The 16,899-nt window shown below is 55.6% G+C and overlaps 1 protein-coding gene across 4 annotated transcripts; it reads left to right on the top strand.

Moving 5' to 3' along the window:
* The first annotated feature begins 54 nt into the window (after window positions 1-54).
* GOLGA2 (golgin A2) lies at window positions 55-16,424 on the top strand. Of its 4 annotated transcripts, none has more exons than XM_012532851.3 (27): window positions 55-203; window positions 1,490-1,612; window positions 2,562-2,642; window positions 5,516-5,632; window positions 5,907-5,950; window positions 6,052-6,115; window positions 6,883-6,942; window positions 7,141-7,221; window positions 8,031-8,069; window positions 8,344-8,406; window positions 8,493-8,586; window positions 8,690-8,796; window positions 9,791-9,849; window positions 10,151-10,292; window positions 11,044-11,130; window positions 11,237-11,344; window positions 11,540-11,627; window positions 12,132-12,469; window positions 12,773-12,886; window positions 13,621-13,845; window positions 13,927-14,002; window positions 14,212-14,303; window positions 14,563-14,781; window positions 14,871-14,973; window positions 15,069-15,175; window positions 15,249-15,399; window positions 15,489-16,424. In XM_012532851.3, the coding sequence occupies exons 1-27, from the start codon at window positions 120-122 to the stop codon at window positions 15,704-15,706; spliced, it is 3,084 nt and encodes a 1,027-aa protein (XP_012388305.1). In that variant the 5' UTR covers window positions 55-119; the 3' UTR covers window positions 15,707-16,424. The 4 variants fall into 4 exon arrangements, with proteins under 4 accessions (XP_012388305.1, XP_004269205.1, XP_004269206.1 ...); XM_004269157.2 differs by having other exon boundaries at window positions 68-203; window positions 14,215-14,303; XM_004269158.4 differs by lacking the exon at window positions 2,562-2,642 and having other exon boundaries at window positions 68-203; window positions 14,215-14,303.
* Window positions 16,425-16,899: the final 475 nt, after the last annotated feature.

Genomic DNA, 16,899 nt, shown 5'->3' with positions numbered 1-16,899 from the left:
AGGCTCTGCTCAAACCGCTGCGGCCTAGTAACGCCCTGGTCCCTCCTCTTTTGGCTTCGTCTCACAGCGGCGCTGTGGCTGCCGGAAGCGGTTCCGCAGTGCTTGCCGGGATCGTGCTGATGTGGCCCCCCCCCTTTCCCCCGACCCGTCCCGGGATGTCGGAAGAAACCCGACAGAGCAAATTGGCTGCGGCCAAGAAAAAGGTAAAACGTGCGGGGTCGCGGCTCCCTGACCCAGCCCGAGACCCCTCCGACGGCCGGGCCATGGCCAGAGTCTGTGCTGCCTTCGAGGCATACGGGGCGAGCCTCTCGGCGCCCCTTGGCGTCCCCCTCCAAAAGTATTCTCAGCCAGTCCCGCCCCCCGGCAGCCCAGCCCCCGCCCTCGCTCGTCACCCCGGGGTGACTTTGGGCCGGTGACCCCGGGGGCTTCCCGCACCAGGCTCGGCCCTCGCCTCCTGCCGCCCAGAACCGGACCTCCTGGGTTCCCTGGGCTCCCGGTCTCAAGGACCTCGGTCCTGGCCTTGCGTTCCCCTCCCCCACCGCTGAACGGCGACTCGGGCATCGGTAGGGAGGAGTGGAAAGTAGTTACGTCATAATCCCCCTCTGAACTGTCATTACCGCCACGAGCCCGGTGTTTGATCTGACTACCCAGTCCCCCTGTGTCTTCACATTCTTTCCGGATTCTCTGGTCGCAGCACAAATTTCTAGCTTGAAGGGGACTTGGGACTATGGGACCTAGGTCCCACCTGGGTTTCAGGCTCCCTCACTCTAGACTGTACCCCATCCTTTGGTGTCGATAGCGTAAAAAGCCAGTGATCTCGAAACATTGACAATATCTCTGGGTGGCAGTGGGGAGAATGTGCTTTGTTTAGTTTGGTTTTTTCCCAGGTTTCTATCCAGAGAGACTTTCACAGTTTTAATCTGAATCTTCTACCTTACATTCTAATGCGCTGTGATTCTGAGACCAGAATGCCCGTCATTCAGTGCTCCTTTGGAGTGAGATCTGCTTATCCTCTGTGGAACAGATCGAGTGAAACTGAACTTCACAGCTGGGACTCTTTCCCAAATCATCATCTGAACATGGGTTGCCCTGAGTGCCACAGGATAAACATGGGACTGGAGCATCAGTTTTGCTTGATTCTCTTGAGAGAGAAAAAGCCTTTTATATTAATGTGCTTAGGGATGACGTTTGCATAGATTTGTAAGATTATAATAGACTTCTCTCTGAAATGGTGTTTGGGTTGTCCTCTTTCTGTTACGTTCCCAGATTCACTAGGGGTGTGTGCCTTCACTGCCTTCTGCCATTAGGATACACTGATGTAAAAGTTTGAGAAGCAGTGGTGTGCAGCTCTAAAAGAGGTGTAAGAAAGGACCCTGATGTCTGATTAAATGTTTACTTTTCCACCTCTGCTTCCTGTAAACTGTAAAGTAAGATGTGAATATAGGGGGCTTATAGGTCTCATGAGCCTCACTGCTTTTCCTTTTTGCAGTTAAGGGAGTATCAGCAGAAGAACAGCCCTGGTGTTCCTGCAGCAGCTAAGAAAAAAAGAAAGATCAAGAATGGCAGTAGCCCGGAGAAAACCACTTCTGGTGGTTGTCCCTCACCTGAGGATGTGAGTCTTGCCACCTTCCGGGGATGGGGTGCTCAAGGGACAGCAGGAGAGGGTAGTGGTTAAGATTGTGGAAGAAATGTCAGATATTGGCTAAGAAGTTTGGGTTTGAATTCTACCTCTCCCTCTGTTGGGGATATGGTTTTGGGCAAATTGTTTAAGCTCGTTGGGTCTCTGGTTCCACATTGGTAAAACTGGGGTAATACTGTCTTACACTTATGAAGTTTAAATGAGATTGTTGTTGTTTTTATAACAATCCCCTAATACAGGGCCTGGTGCAGAGTAAACATTCAGTCAAGAGTAGTTGCTATTTGACTTACTGCTCTGGTGATCTTCCTCAGCCCCGTCCTCAGTGGGAAGCCAGGCAGTGAGAACAGCCTCTTGTCCTCAGGCTCTCCATTTAGAGGCACCAACAAAACCCCAGGGTGTGGTGAGGAGAGTCCCTAGTCCCTTGGATTAGGAGATCATCTGAGTTTCAAGGCCATCTTTGCCACCAGCTTGCTGGGTGACTTCAAGAAGATCACTTCTTCCCCTGGGCCTCAGTTTCCTCATCTGTAAGATGACACTGTTGGATCAGATCCTTGTCTTTCAGACTTATTTTTTAGCTGTAGCCCACTTTGTTCAAGCGGACCCTTATTCTGAAGTCTGGTTTTTAAAAGTCTGGGCCTGAGGGTCTAAGAAGCTATTAAGAGCTGCACTGTTGGCCTAAGGAGCTATGTGACTGCATTGTTCCGGGGACTTTTCCATCTGTTTACCTTGATTTCTGCCTCTGGCAAGGCAGCAAGTGGCTGTTTGGATAATGGCACAGGCTGTGGTATTGATCCCTTTCTGTCTTCTCCAGCATTCCATTGCCCTGAACCCATCTCTTCTTCCTTCCCTGACTCTCTTGCCTCTCTAAGCCACTTTTCTCTTTCTCTCCCTGCCCTTGTTTTTCCCTTTTCGCCTCCTATAGATTCAGGACATTCTGAAGGTGCTGGTGTCCGACCTTAACCGCTCCAATGGGGTAGCGATCCCCCCATTGGACAAGTGGAAGGTGAGGCAGTGCCGAGACCCCCTCTCTGGCTTGCTCCCTCCCAGCTCTGCATGCCCTGAGGCTTCTCTGGTTTGGGGGATACTTGGCCTCTGGCTTATTTTATGTTGCTGTCATTAACCCTGGGCCTGTTCATGTCTGCTTTTCACCTGCTTGGTTGATTGGGTTCCCCCCTGACCCCCCCCCATCTTTTATCGTCTTGGAGAAGGTGAGATGCTCCTTGGAGGTTAAAGGTAACTTGGGAATAGCTTCCAGAGCAGGTGTGTGGGATTTGGTCTCTTTGAGCCTCCAGTCTGAATGTCCGTGGTGCTATCAAACTAGGAGAGGTTAAATAAAACCAAACCTTCAAGTCTTGGCCCCTGGGCATCTGACCCCAAAAGACCAATAGACCACAAAGTAGTTGGTGATTTTTTTTTGAGTTGATCAGTTCATTTTGGTTTGGCAGTAGGGAATGTAGGGTTAAGAGAAAAGGAGTTTGCATTATAGTTACAAGGATTGAGGTTATTTTTTTCAGTGGAGCTATCTGTAAGGGATGTGAGGTTAACCAAACACATGAGTGGTCAGGACATTCTGCCCCTATTCTCTTTTAAAAATTAACTGGACATTTAACCATATTCAGTGGGCCCTTGAGAGCAGAGGCATGTTGCTAGGGGCTGTAGAAAACAGATGAAAGAAACATTTGGAATATGGCAATATTCCAAATGCTCGACAAGGCAGAGCTTGGTTCTAAATGGACTCGAGGCTGGAGGGTGTGGCATTTGAGGCCGGTTTGAAGATTAGAGGTGGGTAGCAGTCATCCACATTGAGAGTAGGGGAAATGGGAGTCCCAGGCAGAGGGTGTAATACAGGTAACAGCCAGGATTATGAGCTCGCAGAGTACTTTCCAGAAAGGCGGGGAGCCTGGGGTGCCCCTGGACTAGGAGATGACCTCCTCCGGACATGATGTTGTCACTTCCTCCTTAATTAACTTCCTCGGGGGACATCTGCCAGGCTAGAGGAGTAGGGCTGGAAGGGGGCCAGGTCCTGCTGGAGATGGGCACGGGGAGAGGGGCTGGGACGGGGAACTGTTGGCTGGGGTTAGAGAGTCTTTCAATCATCAGGACTGCTCATGCCCAGTCGGTCGGGTCTGTCCAGGTGCTGTGACTCACCTTGTTGACTCAGAGGAGATGCTGGGTGGCACGGGGAGGGGAGCGCAGGCCTACAGGAGTCCCGAAGCTGTGCATCTGTACTCTTGTTCTAAGACCCTAGGCCCGCATCCTTCTGCTCTCCTGGAAATGAAGACGCAGATCCCCATATTCCCTTCTTGTCGTTTTAAAATTCTCTCTATATCAATAATTGTTTCTCACTTAAGTTTTCTGCTCTAGTAGTGCAGGCCTGTGATTGCAGTATCCTGGGCAGAGCTGATGACATTTCCAGAACTGAGGACTAGTGGATAGAAAAAAAAGGTTTTTTTTTTTTAATGGGATGGGACATTGGAGGGGAGTGGACAATGTTTTTTAAAATTCCATACTTAGCTATATGACTCAAAATTATGAAATAACTTGGTTGCTCACAAAATTGTCATATTAAGTATATTTAAGTCCTCAGAAAAAGACTTTTTTCCCCTTCTGAGCTTTCTTGTTTCTAATGCTAGGGATCCGTGGGCACCCAAGAGGCCAGGAGGGACCCAGGGCTCGCCAGGGCCCGTGGCTAAGAGTGTGCTCCCCTCCCCCAAAGTCTCATGCCTAGCCAGCTGCTGAACCCCCGCTCTTACCTATTAGATTCAGTAGTCCAGGTTGACAAGGCAACACCAGGTTCTGGCGTCAAAGGTCACAGCGTGGACAGTCACCAAGCAAACAGCTTGATTCATCTTCAGCTCCCCAGGCTCTGTGCTGCTTGCTCTAAGGAGGGCAGTAGCTTTGGGTTTTCAGAGGCCAGGGCTGAGGCTCCAGAGAGCAGGCAGCCCTTTCCCCCAAGAGAGGTGCAGCCTCTTCCTTCCAGACTCAGCTTCGTTGGCCAGGCCTTGGCTCCCCGGTGCTCTTCCCTCGTCAAGCTTTGGCTTATCAGCCCTCTTCCCCATCTCACCTATTGAACATTAGATCCCTCGAGCCAGAGGCTTGGACTAAGTGTCAGGCCTGAGCCTGGAGAGAGGCCGAGTGGGGCTCTGGTCAGGCAAGTGGATCCATTTGGGCCAAGAGAGAACTTCTCCGTGGCTCCTGGCCCTCAATCCCACGTTTGTTCTCCAGGATGACAGGAGTCAAAGCGTAGACGTCTTACCTCTTGTTTCTCAGATGTTTCTTGGTTGGGTAGGTGTTTTGGAGCCAGGAGGTTGGGATGGGTAGTGGCCATGGTTTTCTTTTTACCTGTAAGAGCAGGGAGAGCCTTCTCGTTGGGCAGCTTCTTTCCCAGCAAAGGCCTGAGTCATGGAGACACACCAGTAGTTGCAGGAAGGAGGGAAGGAAGGAAGGGAGAACAAGAAGAAAGAGGCAGATCGCTCTGCTCCTTCATCACTGCCACCCTCTGCCCAGCGTGGGGCCCCGGGTGAGGGGCCCTCTGGGCACAGACTGGCTTTCTGGAAGAGCAGGGCCTTGCTTCTCCCTGACTTGGCACACCTTCCTTCCACCTGCTGTAGCTGCCGTAGGTCAGCCAGGGAGCTGAGCTCCAGGGAGAACAAGGCCCTCGTGTTCTCGAAGGAGGCTGTGCAGTCCCGGAAGGCTGCAGACTGGCCCGAGGTCTGGGCGAGCCGTAGCCACCCCCCAGAGTGGCTCCCAGCATGTGTGACTGTCACTCTGACTGCAGCAACACCTGTCCTACCCGCTCTGCACCCCTCCATTCATGGCAGTGAGACGACTTTTGCCCTGCGTGGCCCCCTAACCCCCTGCTCTGTTCTGTGACAGGCGCCCAAAGACCGCGCCGCTCCTGTTACACCGTCTGCTGATGACACCGTGTCACCTGGCGGTGTCCCTTCCCCCTGTGCTAGTCCCCCCCGTGTCACTAGCATGGCATCAACTCAGGTTCGTGCCTCTTCCCCCTTGGCCTGCTGCCCCACTCTGTGCTCACCCCCTCCTCCTTCCTGGAGGACTGGACCTACCGTGGAGCCTCTTCCCCTTTCTTCAGGTAGCTTGGCTCCTAGAGCGAGGCGCCCTTCCTGAGGACTGGGGTGGGGGAGGCCAAGAGCAGGTTCTCCTTGAGGTGCGGGCAGACGGAAAGCGGTTGGAATGAGCTTGGCGCCATGGGTGGTTCTTACTGGAAACTGAATGACCGATTCATACGTTTCTTTCCAAACAGAACCGTGATGCTGACAATGATCCTAGTCCCGTTGACGAAAGCACGTGAGTGTCTCCCGCGGGGCCAGCAATCCCTAGGCCACTGCCCGTGACCCCCTCTTTCCCATCGAGCCTCCTGCACCCCTGACTGCTGTGTTCATCCTCAGATCTTTCTCATCCACTGAGAGCCTGCGACAGCTATCTCAGCAGCTCAACGGTCTTGTGTCCGAGGTACCACCCCCAAAATTGGAGCCCGGAGTGGGCTAGAGAGGGAAGGAAAATATGACGGAAAGAAACCGAGACAGAGGTTCCCAAGAGGAAGGGAAGGTCCTGGGACCAGGCAGCTTGGCTGGATGATGTTTAGCTAGTCATTACTTCTCTGAGTCTCTTTTTTTTTTTTTTTTTATAAATTTATTTATTTATTTGTTTGTTTGTGGCTGCATTGGGTCTTTGTTGCTGCACGCAGGCTTTCTCTAGTTGTGGCGAGCGGGGGCCACTCTTCGTTGTGGTGCGCAGGCTTCTCATTGCGCTGTCTTCTTGTTGCAGAGCACGGGCACTAGGCGTGCGGGCCTTAGTAGTTGTGGCTCGCGGGCTCCAGAGTGCAGGCTCAGTAGTCGTGGCACACGGGCTTAGCTGCTCCGCGGCATGTGGGATCCTCCCAGACCAGGGCTCGAACCCGTGTCGCCTGCATTAGCAGGTGGATTCTTAACCACTGTGCCACCAGGGAAGCCCTGAGTCTCCTCTTTGACGCTGTCCAAATGAAGGGGTTGGATCATGAGATTGGTTACATCATTTTATCCTGTAGATGAGAGCTGCTTGGGAGGGGGGGACAAGGGGGAATTAAGAACAAGGAGAAATTGGCACAGGAAGGGGTTAAGGGGCGGGTGGCAAGTTAGGCAGAAAAGGAAATGTTGCCAGTTGATGGGGAAGATGTTGGAGGGCTTAGGCCTTGAGGGGGATAGATCACGTTTCCATGTGAACCCTTTCATCTCTCCTAGTCTCCATCTTACATCAACGGGGAGGGTCTAGCATCCTGTACTGACATAAAGAATCTGGAGGTAAGGGGGCCTGCACCGTGGCCCGGTGACCCTGCAGGCCAGCCCCCACCTGCCCCCACCTCCCTCCTCCCACAGCGGGGGCTGGGTGCCCCACTACCAGCTGACACAGCCCAGACACCCCCCAACCCTAGTGATCGCTCTCTCTGCCTCCCCCACCCCTCCTCCAAGTCCTCCTCTTCCTCTCTGCATGCGCCTCAGAGCCGGTACCAAGAACTATCAGTAGCCATGGACTCCAGCAATCTAACAAACAAACAACTCAGTAGCAAGATAGAGCAATTGGTAAGAGTCCAGCGTTGTCCCCGGATTCCACGCTGCCAATCTGGGGCCCCAGTCTCACCTTGGGGCTCTGAAGAAAGGGGCTGGGGACCCCGGTGCCAAGGGAGAATGGGGTGCAGGGGGGCCTAGGTCTCAGCTGGAGGGACCCCGGAGCATGGCACGCAGCATGGCTCTCTCTGTGGCTGCCCTCTTTGCCTACTCTGTTCTCCAGAGACCCCCGCTTGAGTCCTCCCCACGCTTGCCCTGGGGCTGTTGCCTGTAGGGGGAGCACTAGCTTGACCGGTGTGTCCCAGCCCTGACTCAGCCCCTGATTTGTTCCGACTTGGACCTTGGACAAGTCAGCTGTCCTCTCTGGGCTTTAGTTTCCTGAGGAGGTAGGATTAGAGGGTGTCCAAGGTCCCTTTAAGCTCAAAAAATCAGAGATTTAAAGGTCCTTTTCGTTCCCATATGTTTGCTCTTAAGAACAGAACCTGGCCTGCAGTGTGTGCTCAGGAAACATTCCTTGAGTGAATGAATGCCCCCTTCCGTATTGTGAGCTGGCAGAGGGTGGTCTGACCTTCTCAGACTCCATTTCTAGAGGTTTATGTCATTGTCCCTTCAAGGGAATCAGATCCAGACTCTCACTACTGTAGCCGTGATTAAAACTTCCCAAGACCCAAAGTCTCTTAGCTTACGAAGCGTTCATCCATTTATGTCCCCATGAACTCTCCCTTTCTAACCCATTCCTGGCCCCTGCCCGTCCCTCCTCCTTGGTCTGAGGATCGTGAGAAAGGGGGACAATCTCAGTCACCTTCCTATGACTCTCCCCACAGAAACAAGAGAAACAGGAAACTTTGGATCGACTGGAAAAAGTAACGCGATTTCTTTGTCTGCTCCTCCCGTGGCTGATGGGTTTGGGGGAGGAGTCAGATGTAGAGGCCCATTCTCCTCTTGCCTGCTGGCAGCCTGGAGAAAGAGGGGGCCTACCCCCTGCCCCTCCCCGCCCATCCCCTACTCCCGGGGTGGCCAATTATCTGTTCTCATCGGTGGGCCTGTCCTGGGCCAGTGATGACATTCTGGGGGCTATATCCTTTGCTATTTCACCTCTGCCTACCAGTAAGAGCTGTTTCTTCTCTTTTCCTGCAGGAGAAGAAGGAATTTGAGAAGAAGCTCGTGAAGGAACAAGGGGCTCTGAGAGAACAGCTGCAGGTGAGTGGGCTGAACCAGGGTCCCTCACGGCCCCCAGGAAACATTGCTTTTCTGCTTTTAGCACTTGTTTGCCCTTTCTCCCAAAGGTCCACATCCAGACCATAGGGATTCTGGTGTCTGAGAAGACGGAATTACAGACAGCTCTGGCTCACACCCAACAGGCAGCCAGGCAGAAAGCAGGTGGGAATCTAGGCACCCTTTGACCCCTCGGCCCGAGGGGCGCACTGGCTGGCCTTCAGCGGGATTCCTTCTTTGGGCTTCCCTTCTCATGCTGTCATTTCAGAAGAGTTGGAGGACCTTGCTAATTGCCTGCGGTCATCCAGGCAGCGTGTGGGAGAGCTGGAACGGACGCTGTCTGCCGTCTCCACGCAGCAGAAGCAGGCCGATAGGGTGAGCCCAGCAAGTCTGCCCATCCGCTGGAGGTGGTACGTGGGTGGGGTGAGCCTAAAGGTCCCTTCGGCAGCATGGAGTGACTTGCTGCCCAGAAGGCAGCACTGGCCCTGTGTTGCTGCTTTAAAGTTGTGTGATTGTGAGAAGCAACCCCGGGCGCGAGTTGGTTGCTATGGCGAGTTGTTGGGGGAGGGGGGAGTGCTGTCTAGAGCGAGCGCTGGATGCAGAGCCCACAGCCAGAGCGCCAGCCTTCTCCTTTACTGGCTGTGGGCTCTGGCCCAAGTGCTAGGTGTTCGGGCTGTGAAGGTTCAGAACAGTATTTTTATCCATTACCGCGCTAAGAGAGAGAGAAGTACGTGTGTGAAATACGTATAAGACAGGTGGGAAAGGATTCATAAAAGCCCAGGGGACAGGAACAGGATGGCTGAGAGACGTGGCACTTCGGCACCTTCTGAGTTAGGGGCTGTGTGAGTGTATCATCCATTCAAGAAATGAACAAGAGATTACAATACAATTTAATCCCCCCATCATATCTGTGCTCCCGCCCCGGGGAGAGAACATGGTTCAAGAGTCCCAGCTCTAAGTGATGTTAGGCGAGCCACTTAACCTCTAATGCTCCGTGTCGTTCACCCGTAAAATGGAGGTAGTAATAGTAACTGCCTCCCAGGGTGATTGTGAGCTTGAAATGGGAATGTTGGCTGAGAGAGTGTTCAGGAAAGGTTCAGACGTGGGGCTGATAACAGTGAGAATGATGGCAGTGTTACCTGCTGTCCCTGGGCCTGTGAGCCCGCCGTGAGTTAGAGCTCTCCACCTGCCTTTTCCACCCTTCCCGAGTTCTTATTAAAACCAAATGAGAACGTGAGCTTGGAAGTGCTTTGAAAAAATATAAAGCCTGACACCAGGTGAGGACGTGTTGCTGGGAGTCGTCCTGTTGCTGCTGTTAGTCTGCATCTTCCACCTCCCTTCTCCTGACCTCGCCTCTCTGTGTTTGCAGTACAACAAAGAATTAACCAAAGAGCGAGATGCCCTCAGGCTGGACTTATACAAGAACAAGTAGGATAGGGATAGTGGGGGAGGGCTGGGAAGTGGGGAGGAGCCGAGGGAGCGGGTGAGGAGCTGGTACAGCTTCGCATGCGTGCAGAGCCAGGCTCTGCTGTCCCAGCTGTGCCACCGACTCCTGCTGTGGCCTCAGGCCACTCATGTCCTCTCTGTGGCCTGCCACTTGTGACTCTTGATCCTGGGGTCCCTTCCAAAGCAACTGTTCTGTGGTTCTGTGGCAAAGGTAGTGGGTTGGTCACCGGAGTGACCCTTTCTGTTCTTTACTCACGCCTCCCTCCACTACCGCCGGTCACAGCAAAAGCAACGAGGACCTGAAGCAGCAGACCTCGGAGCTGGAGGAGAAGCTGCGGGTCATGGCGAAAGAGAAGGCGGCCATGCAGCTGGGGATGGAGGAGCTGCAGAAGAAGGTGGAGATGTCCGAACTGCTGCTGCGGCAGGTGGGCCTGGAGCCCCAGGGAGTGCGGGCCCCACCTGGCGGGGCCCGGGCCTCTTAGGGTCACTGTGGGTGGCCTCCGGCCAGGAGCCAGAACATTTGGATCCTCGTTCTGGTCCTGCCATAGACTCCTCTAGAGATAGGAGAAAAACTGGGGCCTTGCCCAGACCTCTGGAATCAGAAGCTCAGGGATAGGCCTTTTTTAGTTTTATTTTTAAAGCATCCTGGTTGAAAACCATTGTTTTATGGATGACAGTTACAAGGCTAGCCCGAGAGTCCGCTCCCTTCCCCTCGGGGCCAAGCCTCCAGGTAGACAGGGCGCTCAGGTCTCAGAGAGCCTCCTCTTTAGTTTTCCTGCATGCACAGTGATTCTCTGCCTTCCTGCCCTCAGTAAGGGTACGGTTAAAGTATGACATGTTCATTTATTGGACTACTATGTAACCATTACAGAAATTAAGTATATCTTGTTTGCAGCAAAGTGAAATTAAGGTGCAGAACCATATATGATACACCCCGTGACAGCACAACTGCACTGTGCGTTAATTAAACGTGTTTGCGTGTGTATGGAGAAGGGTCGAGAAGGATACACACTGGATTGGGGTGGTTGGGGAGCCATGAGTATTTAGTAAAAATAAAGCCTGTGGACCTGGTTCTAATAACACGAGGACAACCCTGAGTTGTACGTTGACTTTTTGGGGGGCATTGCGTGGGGCAGCCTGGGCTTCCCAAATCCAACCTCGTTTTTCACCATCCAGTTTTCTAGTCAACCTACCGCTGACAGCAGCCAGCAGTTACAGCAGGCCCTGAACGAGCAGGCACAGCTGGAGACCCACGTGGAGCGGGTGAGATTGTGCAGGGAGAGGGGTGCGGGAGGACGATGACCCCAGGTGACCGGGAGCAGGTGAGGCCCCAGACAGCCCGTGGTAACTTCTGCGCCCACTCTCGCAGCTGAAGGATTCTCTGAAGCAGCTGCAGGCAGAGAGAGACCAGTATGTGGTGAATATGAAAGAAGAGAACGCCGTTTGGCAGCAGAAGATGCAGCAGATGCTGGAGCAGGTGAGAGGTGACCTTCTACCCCCCCTCCTTAGACAGGTCACCTGGGCATCTGTGAAATAGGAATCACGACACTTGCTGTGTGCAGCCAGAGGTGGAAGTGTGTATCTAGAGGGTGGGGGTGGAGAGGGAGGTGGTCGCCCGGCCTTGACCCCCTCCTGTGCTCTCCCCCCACCCCCCCACCCATGCTTTGGGCAGATGGGCAAGTTGAGGGAAGAAAAGGAGTGCAGCATGAGTCAGGTGCGGGAGCTGGAAACCAGTTTGGCCAAACTGAGGACCGAGATGGGTAAGCCAGGGCCAGGGGATCCGGGAGCAGGGTTGTGTCGGTGCTGGTGAGGGCGGCTGAGAATGGAGGTGAGTGGGTGGAAGGGCACCGTGGCCAAGGGAAAGAGGTCTGTCCCAGGAGTTGGCAAGTCTTGCAGTTTCCCTGCGCCTCAGGGTCCCCATCTGCAAAAAAGGGGTGAAGTGCCCACTGTGGTCTTGAGCATAAAGATGTGAGGAACTCTGTCTGAACGTGTCTTGAAAGATTGAGCCAGGAAGCCAAGATTTGGGGCAAGGAGGCTGAATCAGGAGCTGTGGACCAAGAAGAGGGTGTTTTGGAGGGACTTCCCTGGCAGTCCAGTGGTTGAGGCTCTGTGCTTCTGCTGCATGGGGGCACGGGTTCGATCCCTGGTTGGGGAAATAAGATCCCTCATGTCGCACTGGTGTGGCCAAAAAAAAAAAACAAAACCAAACCGGTTTTTGGAGACTGCAGAGGCGAGAGGCCCTGACGGTGTGCTCCCTTTCTCAGCTGTGCCTCCGCCTCAGGAGCCCCCAGCCGGGCCCTCGGAGGTAGAACAACGGCTACAGGCGGAGGCCGAACAGCTACAGAAGGAACTGCAGAGCCTGGCACAGCAGCTGCAGGCTCAGGTGAAGGACAACGAAAGTCTGAGTCGCCTGAATCAGGAACAGGAGCAGCGGCTGCTGGAGCTGGAGCGGGCGGCCGAGTGCTGGGGGCAGCAGGCCGAGGAGCGCAGGCAGATTCTAGAGAGCATGCAGAGCGACCGCACCACCATCAGCCGCGCGCTGTTCCAGAACCGCGAGCTCAAGGAGCAGCTGGCTGAACTGCAGAATGGATTCGTCAGGCTGGTGCGCAGCCCTTCGCGGCCAGCCTGCCCTCCTCCCTGGCCAAGTCCTCTGGGGGCGGGGCGAGGCACTTAACCTGTCTGGGGCCTTGGTTTTCGCACCTGTAAAATGGGTGATATGGACCTTTTGTGAAATGGTGCCCACGAAGGCACGCTGTGAGTCGGAGAGCCCTGCTCGGAGGGTTATGGGGGGAAGGGGCAGACTTTCCTACCTGCCTCCACCCTTCCCTGAGCTGTGGGTGGCAGACACCAAGTTCTGGGGTCTCCAGCTGCATTGGGTGGCCGCTGATTGCTTCTCTCTGTGCAGTCCAACGAGAACATGGAGATAACCAGCGCGCTGCATTCGGAGCAGCACATCAAGAAGGAGCTGGCCAAGGAGCTGGAGCAGCTGCAGGGGAGGCTAGGAGAGCTGAAGGAGACGGTAAGCCCTGCCCCAGCGGGAGGGCCAGGAGATAGGCACCAGCCTCTGGGGAGCCAGGGACCTGGGGCCAGGACAGGTGACCCCAGAGTCCTTCAGAGCCTGTGACTGCTTGTTGCCCCCTGGCCTCTGATTTTCAGAGTTGAGTAGCCCTGGGCCATAGGTCATTGTCCCCGCTAGAGGCATCGAGCCCCTAATTAGAGGGGAAGAGAGTGTGTACGGTGGCCAGCTCCTTGGGTTCAGCCCTGGATTCAGCCCTCGCATCTCTAAGCCTCAGTTTCCTTATCTTAAAAGGTTAGCGGGACTTCCCTGGCAGTCCAGTGGTTGAGACTCCACTGCAGGTGGTGCGGGTTTGATCCCTGGTTGGGGAACTAAGATCCTGCGTGGTGGTGTGGAGCTACCAAAAAAATAGAAAAGAAAAAAAAAAGGAGGTTATCATTTTCCTCCTAGAGGTGTTGGAGATTAGAGAATCATGCATGTAAAGCCTTAGGCGTTCAGTGTGCACCTCACAGATGTTGGCTGGAGCTCTACTTTTCCACCTGTCTGCGGCCTCAAGTTAAGATAGAAAGAAGCTTGCAATGAGGGCTGGGTGAAGGCGGCATGGGGCTCTGGGCAGCCAGCAGAGCCTCGCGGTGCCTGCCTCAGGCAGAGGGGTCTGTGCCCAACCTCCCCCGTCTATGGGCTCCGACTGCGGAAGTGAGCCACAGCCTGTCCTCACCCCCAGGGTCTTCCCGCAGGTGGAGGTGAAGAGCCAGGAGGCTCAGGATCTGCAGCAGCAGCGGGACCAGTACCTGAGCCACCTGCAGCAGTACGTGGCTGCCTATCAGCAGCTGGCCTCTGAGAAGGCGGGGCTGCAAAAGCAGGCGCTGCTGCAGACGCAGCTCATGGACCAGCTGCAGCACGAGGAAGTCCAGGGCAAGGTGGCGGTCCAGATGGCCCACCAGGAGTTACAGGAGACCCAGGTGAGGGCGTCGGAGTGCTGGGCCCCTGACGGGAAAGCCTGCAACCTGTGTCCCTCCTCACTTTCTTTCCTGGCCTCTTAGGAGCGCCTGGAAACAGCCAACCAGCAGAACCGGCAGCTACAAGCCCAGCTGAACCTCATGGCTATGCCTGGGGAAGGTAAGTAGGACGGCCCGCAGGGAGAACACCCAGCCTGAGGAGCAGGGGGACTTTTAGCAGCGTGGAATTGAGTTAGAAGAGACCTTTAGGACAGCGAATCCTCTTCCTGCAGCGAGTGAGGTGAGGGGCAGAGCTGGGCGGCACGCTCTCTTCCCGGCCTGCTCGCCCTGCCGTGTCGGGTTGTCTGAGGCCCCTCCATGTGTCCCCAGCAGGAGGTGGACCAGACGGTGAGGAGAAGGATGAGGAGGCCCCCCGGCCGAAGCTGAGCGTGCCGGAGGAGCTCGACAGCCGAGAGCTGCTGGTGAGCTGACCTCCTACTCCTTGCCTGTCTTACTTCCTACCTCCTCCTGTGCTTCCTCTCAGACACTCTTTGTGGTTTCCCTCCCTCTGACTTCTCTGGACCCCCAAGCTCCCCTGGGAGCCATAGTCAGATGCCATGTCATCCTTGAACCACAGGCATGCCCACAAAGACCCCGAGAGGAGGAGCATCCCTCCGCCCGCCGCCCCTCGCTGGTCCTCAGTCTCCCCCACAAAAGCATGCGCACACCTCTTGCCCGCAGGTGGCATTTTTTAACTCGGCCTTAGCCAGTGCTGAGGAAGAGCAGGCCCGGCTGCGCGGGCAGCTGAAGGAGGAAAAGCTGCGCTGCCAGCGCCTGGCTCACCTGGCAGCCGCGGCCCAGGACGGGGCGGAGAAGGAGGCCCCAGCTTCCGGGATCGGGGGGGACAGTGTGCCTGCGGAGACCCACCAGGCCCTCCAGGTGGCCATGGACAAGCTGCAGGTGAGTGGGTCGCCCCCAGTGGGGTCCAGGAAGGGTGGGGGCCTGCGGTCAGATCGCTGCCGAGCCCTGACCTGCTGTTGTGGCTTCAGGGCCGTTTCACAGCGCTCATGCAGGAGAAAGTGGATCTGAAGGAGCGGGTAGAGGAGCTGGAGCATCGCTGTATCCAGCTGTCCGGAGAAACAGACACTATTGGTGAGTGGAGAGGTGGGGGCCCGGGGCGGGGGGCCGAGGGCTGGATCGCGGCAGCCCCGCACCTGAGCCCTGTTCGCCCTCCCCGCTCCCCGCAGGAGAGTACATCGCCCTTTATCAGAGTCAGAGGGCGGTGCTGAAGGCGCGGCACCAGGAGAAGGAGGAGTACATCAGCCGCCTGGCTCAGGACAAGGAGGAAATGAAGGTAGGGGTCCTTGTGACCATCTCTGTGGGCGGGGGTGGGGTGGGGTGCGGGTGCTGAGCGCCTGTCCCTCCAGGTGAAGCTGCTGGAGCTCCGGGAACTGGTATTACGCCTGGTGGGCGAGCGAAATGAATGGTATGGCAAGTTCCTGGCTGCCCAGAACCCTGCTGGTGAGCCCACTACAGCGCCCCCAGCCCCGCAGGAGCCTGGCGCTGCCGACGACGGTGGTGAGTAGCGCCCTCGGGGAGGACCGGCGGGCGGGCAGGGGAGAGCTGGCACACCACTCCGAGCCCTGCCTCTCTCTTTCTCTACAAAGGTCTCCGCGAGGTGAGCCTCAAGGACAATGTGGACCCCACCCAGGGGGAAGCCCTGCGGGGCCAGACGACCCCTGAGAACCCCACTGCGCAGCAGATCATGCAACTGCTGCGCGAGATCCAGAACCCCCAGGAGTGCCCAGTCTTGGGTAGCAGCACCTGCGTCCCCTTCTTCTATGAGACTGACGACAACGATGAAGTGAAGATCTTGGTGGTCTAACTGCCTGACACTAGCGGGCAAAGACCGGAGACCTGGGGCTGGGGCGCTCTGCCCCTGTCCATACCTGCTGCCCCGTCCCTCCTTCCTGGCACCCCTTCATCCCTAAAAAAAACCCCTGAAAAGGGGTATAGCCCCCTGTCTAATGGGGGGAGACAAATAGGTGCAGACCCCTTGCCATCTTGGCTAGGGCTGTGTCTTGATCTCTGGGCTATTAATAGTTCCAGAAAAACAAAGAGCCGGAGGCTCAGTAAAGGTAGTTTATTTAAGAGGCTGCCGTTCTTGGGGAGCAGGGGCTCCCTGCTGGTCTCCTCACCCCCACCAAGCAGTCCTCCATTCAGAGGCACTTTGGGGCACAAGTGCCCCCCCTCCCCCTTGCCCAGCCAGACAACTGGGCAGCACTCTCACAGGCCTTGGGCAGGTTGGGCAAACCGAGGCCAGGCAAGGACATAAGCTGGTGGCGGGGTGGGCTCCCTCCCCAGTGTTTATACTGTAACTGTGTAACATTTTGTATATTCTGGAGGTAGGGAAGCCCCCTGTATCACATTGGAGGTTGGCGCTGGTAAATGGGGAGGACCTTCTATTAAATATTTGGGGCTGGGGAAAATTATTTATTGATAGTGTAGGTCGGAGAGAGAAGGTGGAGGCGGGGACGGGTTTGTGCCCGGGTGATTCGACTCCTGTTTCACTTTTTATTTCAGAATAAATGAATTTAGCCATACTGCTTGTTCTTGCGTGTTCCTTTTTCTTCTGTCGCTGGGTCCTGTGCCGTGAGCACTGAACAGGGAGTGGGTCCTGCCAGCAGAGGGCAAGCTTCTGGTTGTGCTGGTCCCCAGTGTGTCTGAGCACATCCAACCGGGCTGTTAAGAGATCTTCCAAGGCCTGTCACCTGCATGCTGCCTGGTGAAGACTGGGGGTTCCTGGGGGACCGCCGTGGGGCTCTCGGGGCAGTCCTGCCTTAATGACGGAGAGACTCAGAAGTCAGATCAAATCCAGGGAGGGAAAGCAGGGTGCCACAGCACCCTGAGTGCTGACTTGTGGTCCATCGCCCTGCCCCTCTGGTGGCCTGTTCTGCCTGTCCTTCCACAGTGCCTGCCTGGCCAGCACCTCACGGTCCTCCCTCCGCGCCCCCTAGTGGCCAGAGCAGGTTTCACAGGACGAGGATCAGCTGACTCCAGGTGCTTTCCCAGTAGGCC

Source organism: Orcinus orca, chromosome 6 (genome assembly GCF_937001465.1).
Source record: "Orcinus orca chromosome 6, mOrcOrc1.1, whole genome shotgun sequence".
NCBI lineage: Eukaryota > Metazoa > Chordata > Mammalia > Artiodactyla > Delphinidae > Orcinus > Orcinus orca.
The sequence above is the reverse complement of the archived record's forward strand: the minus strand, read 5'-3'. Positions and strand labels throughout refer to the sequence as shown.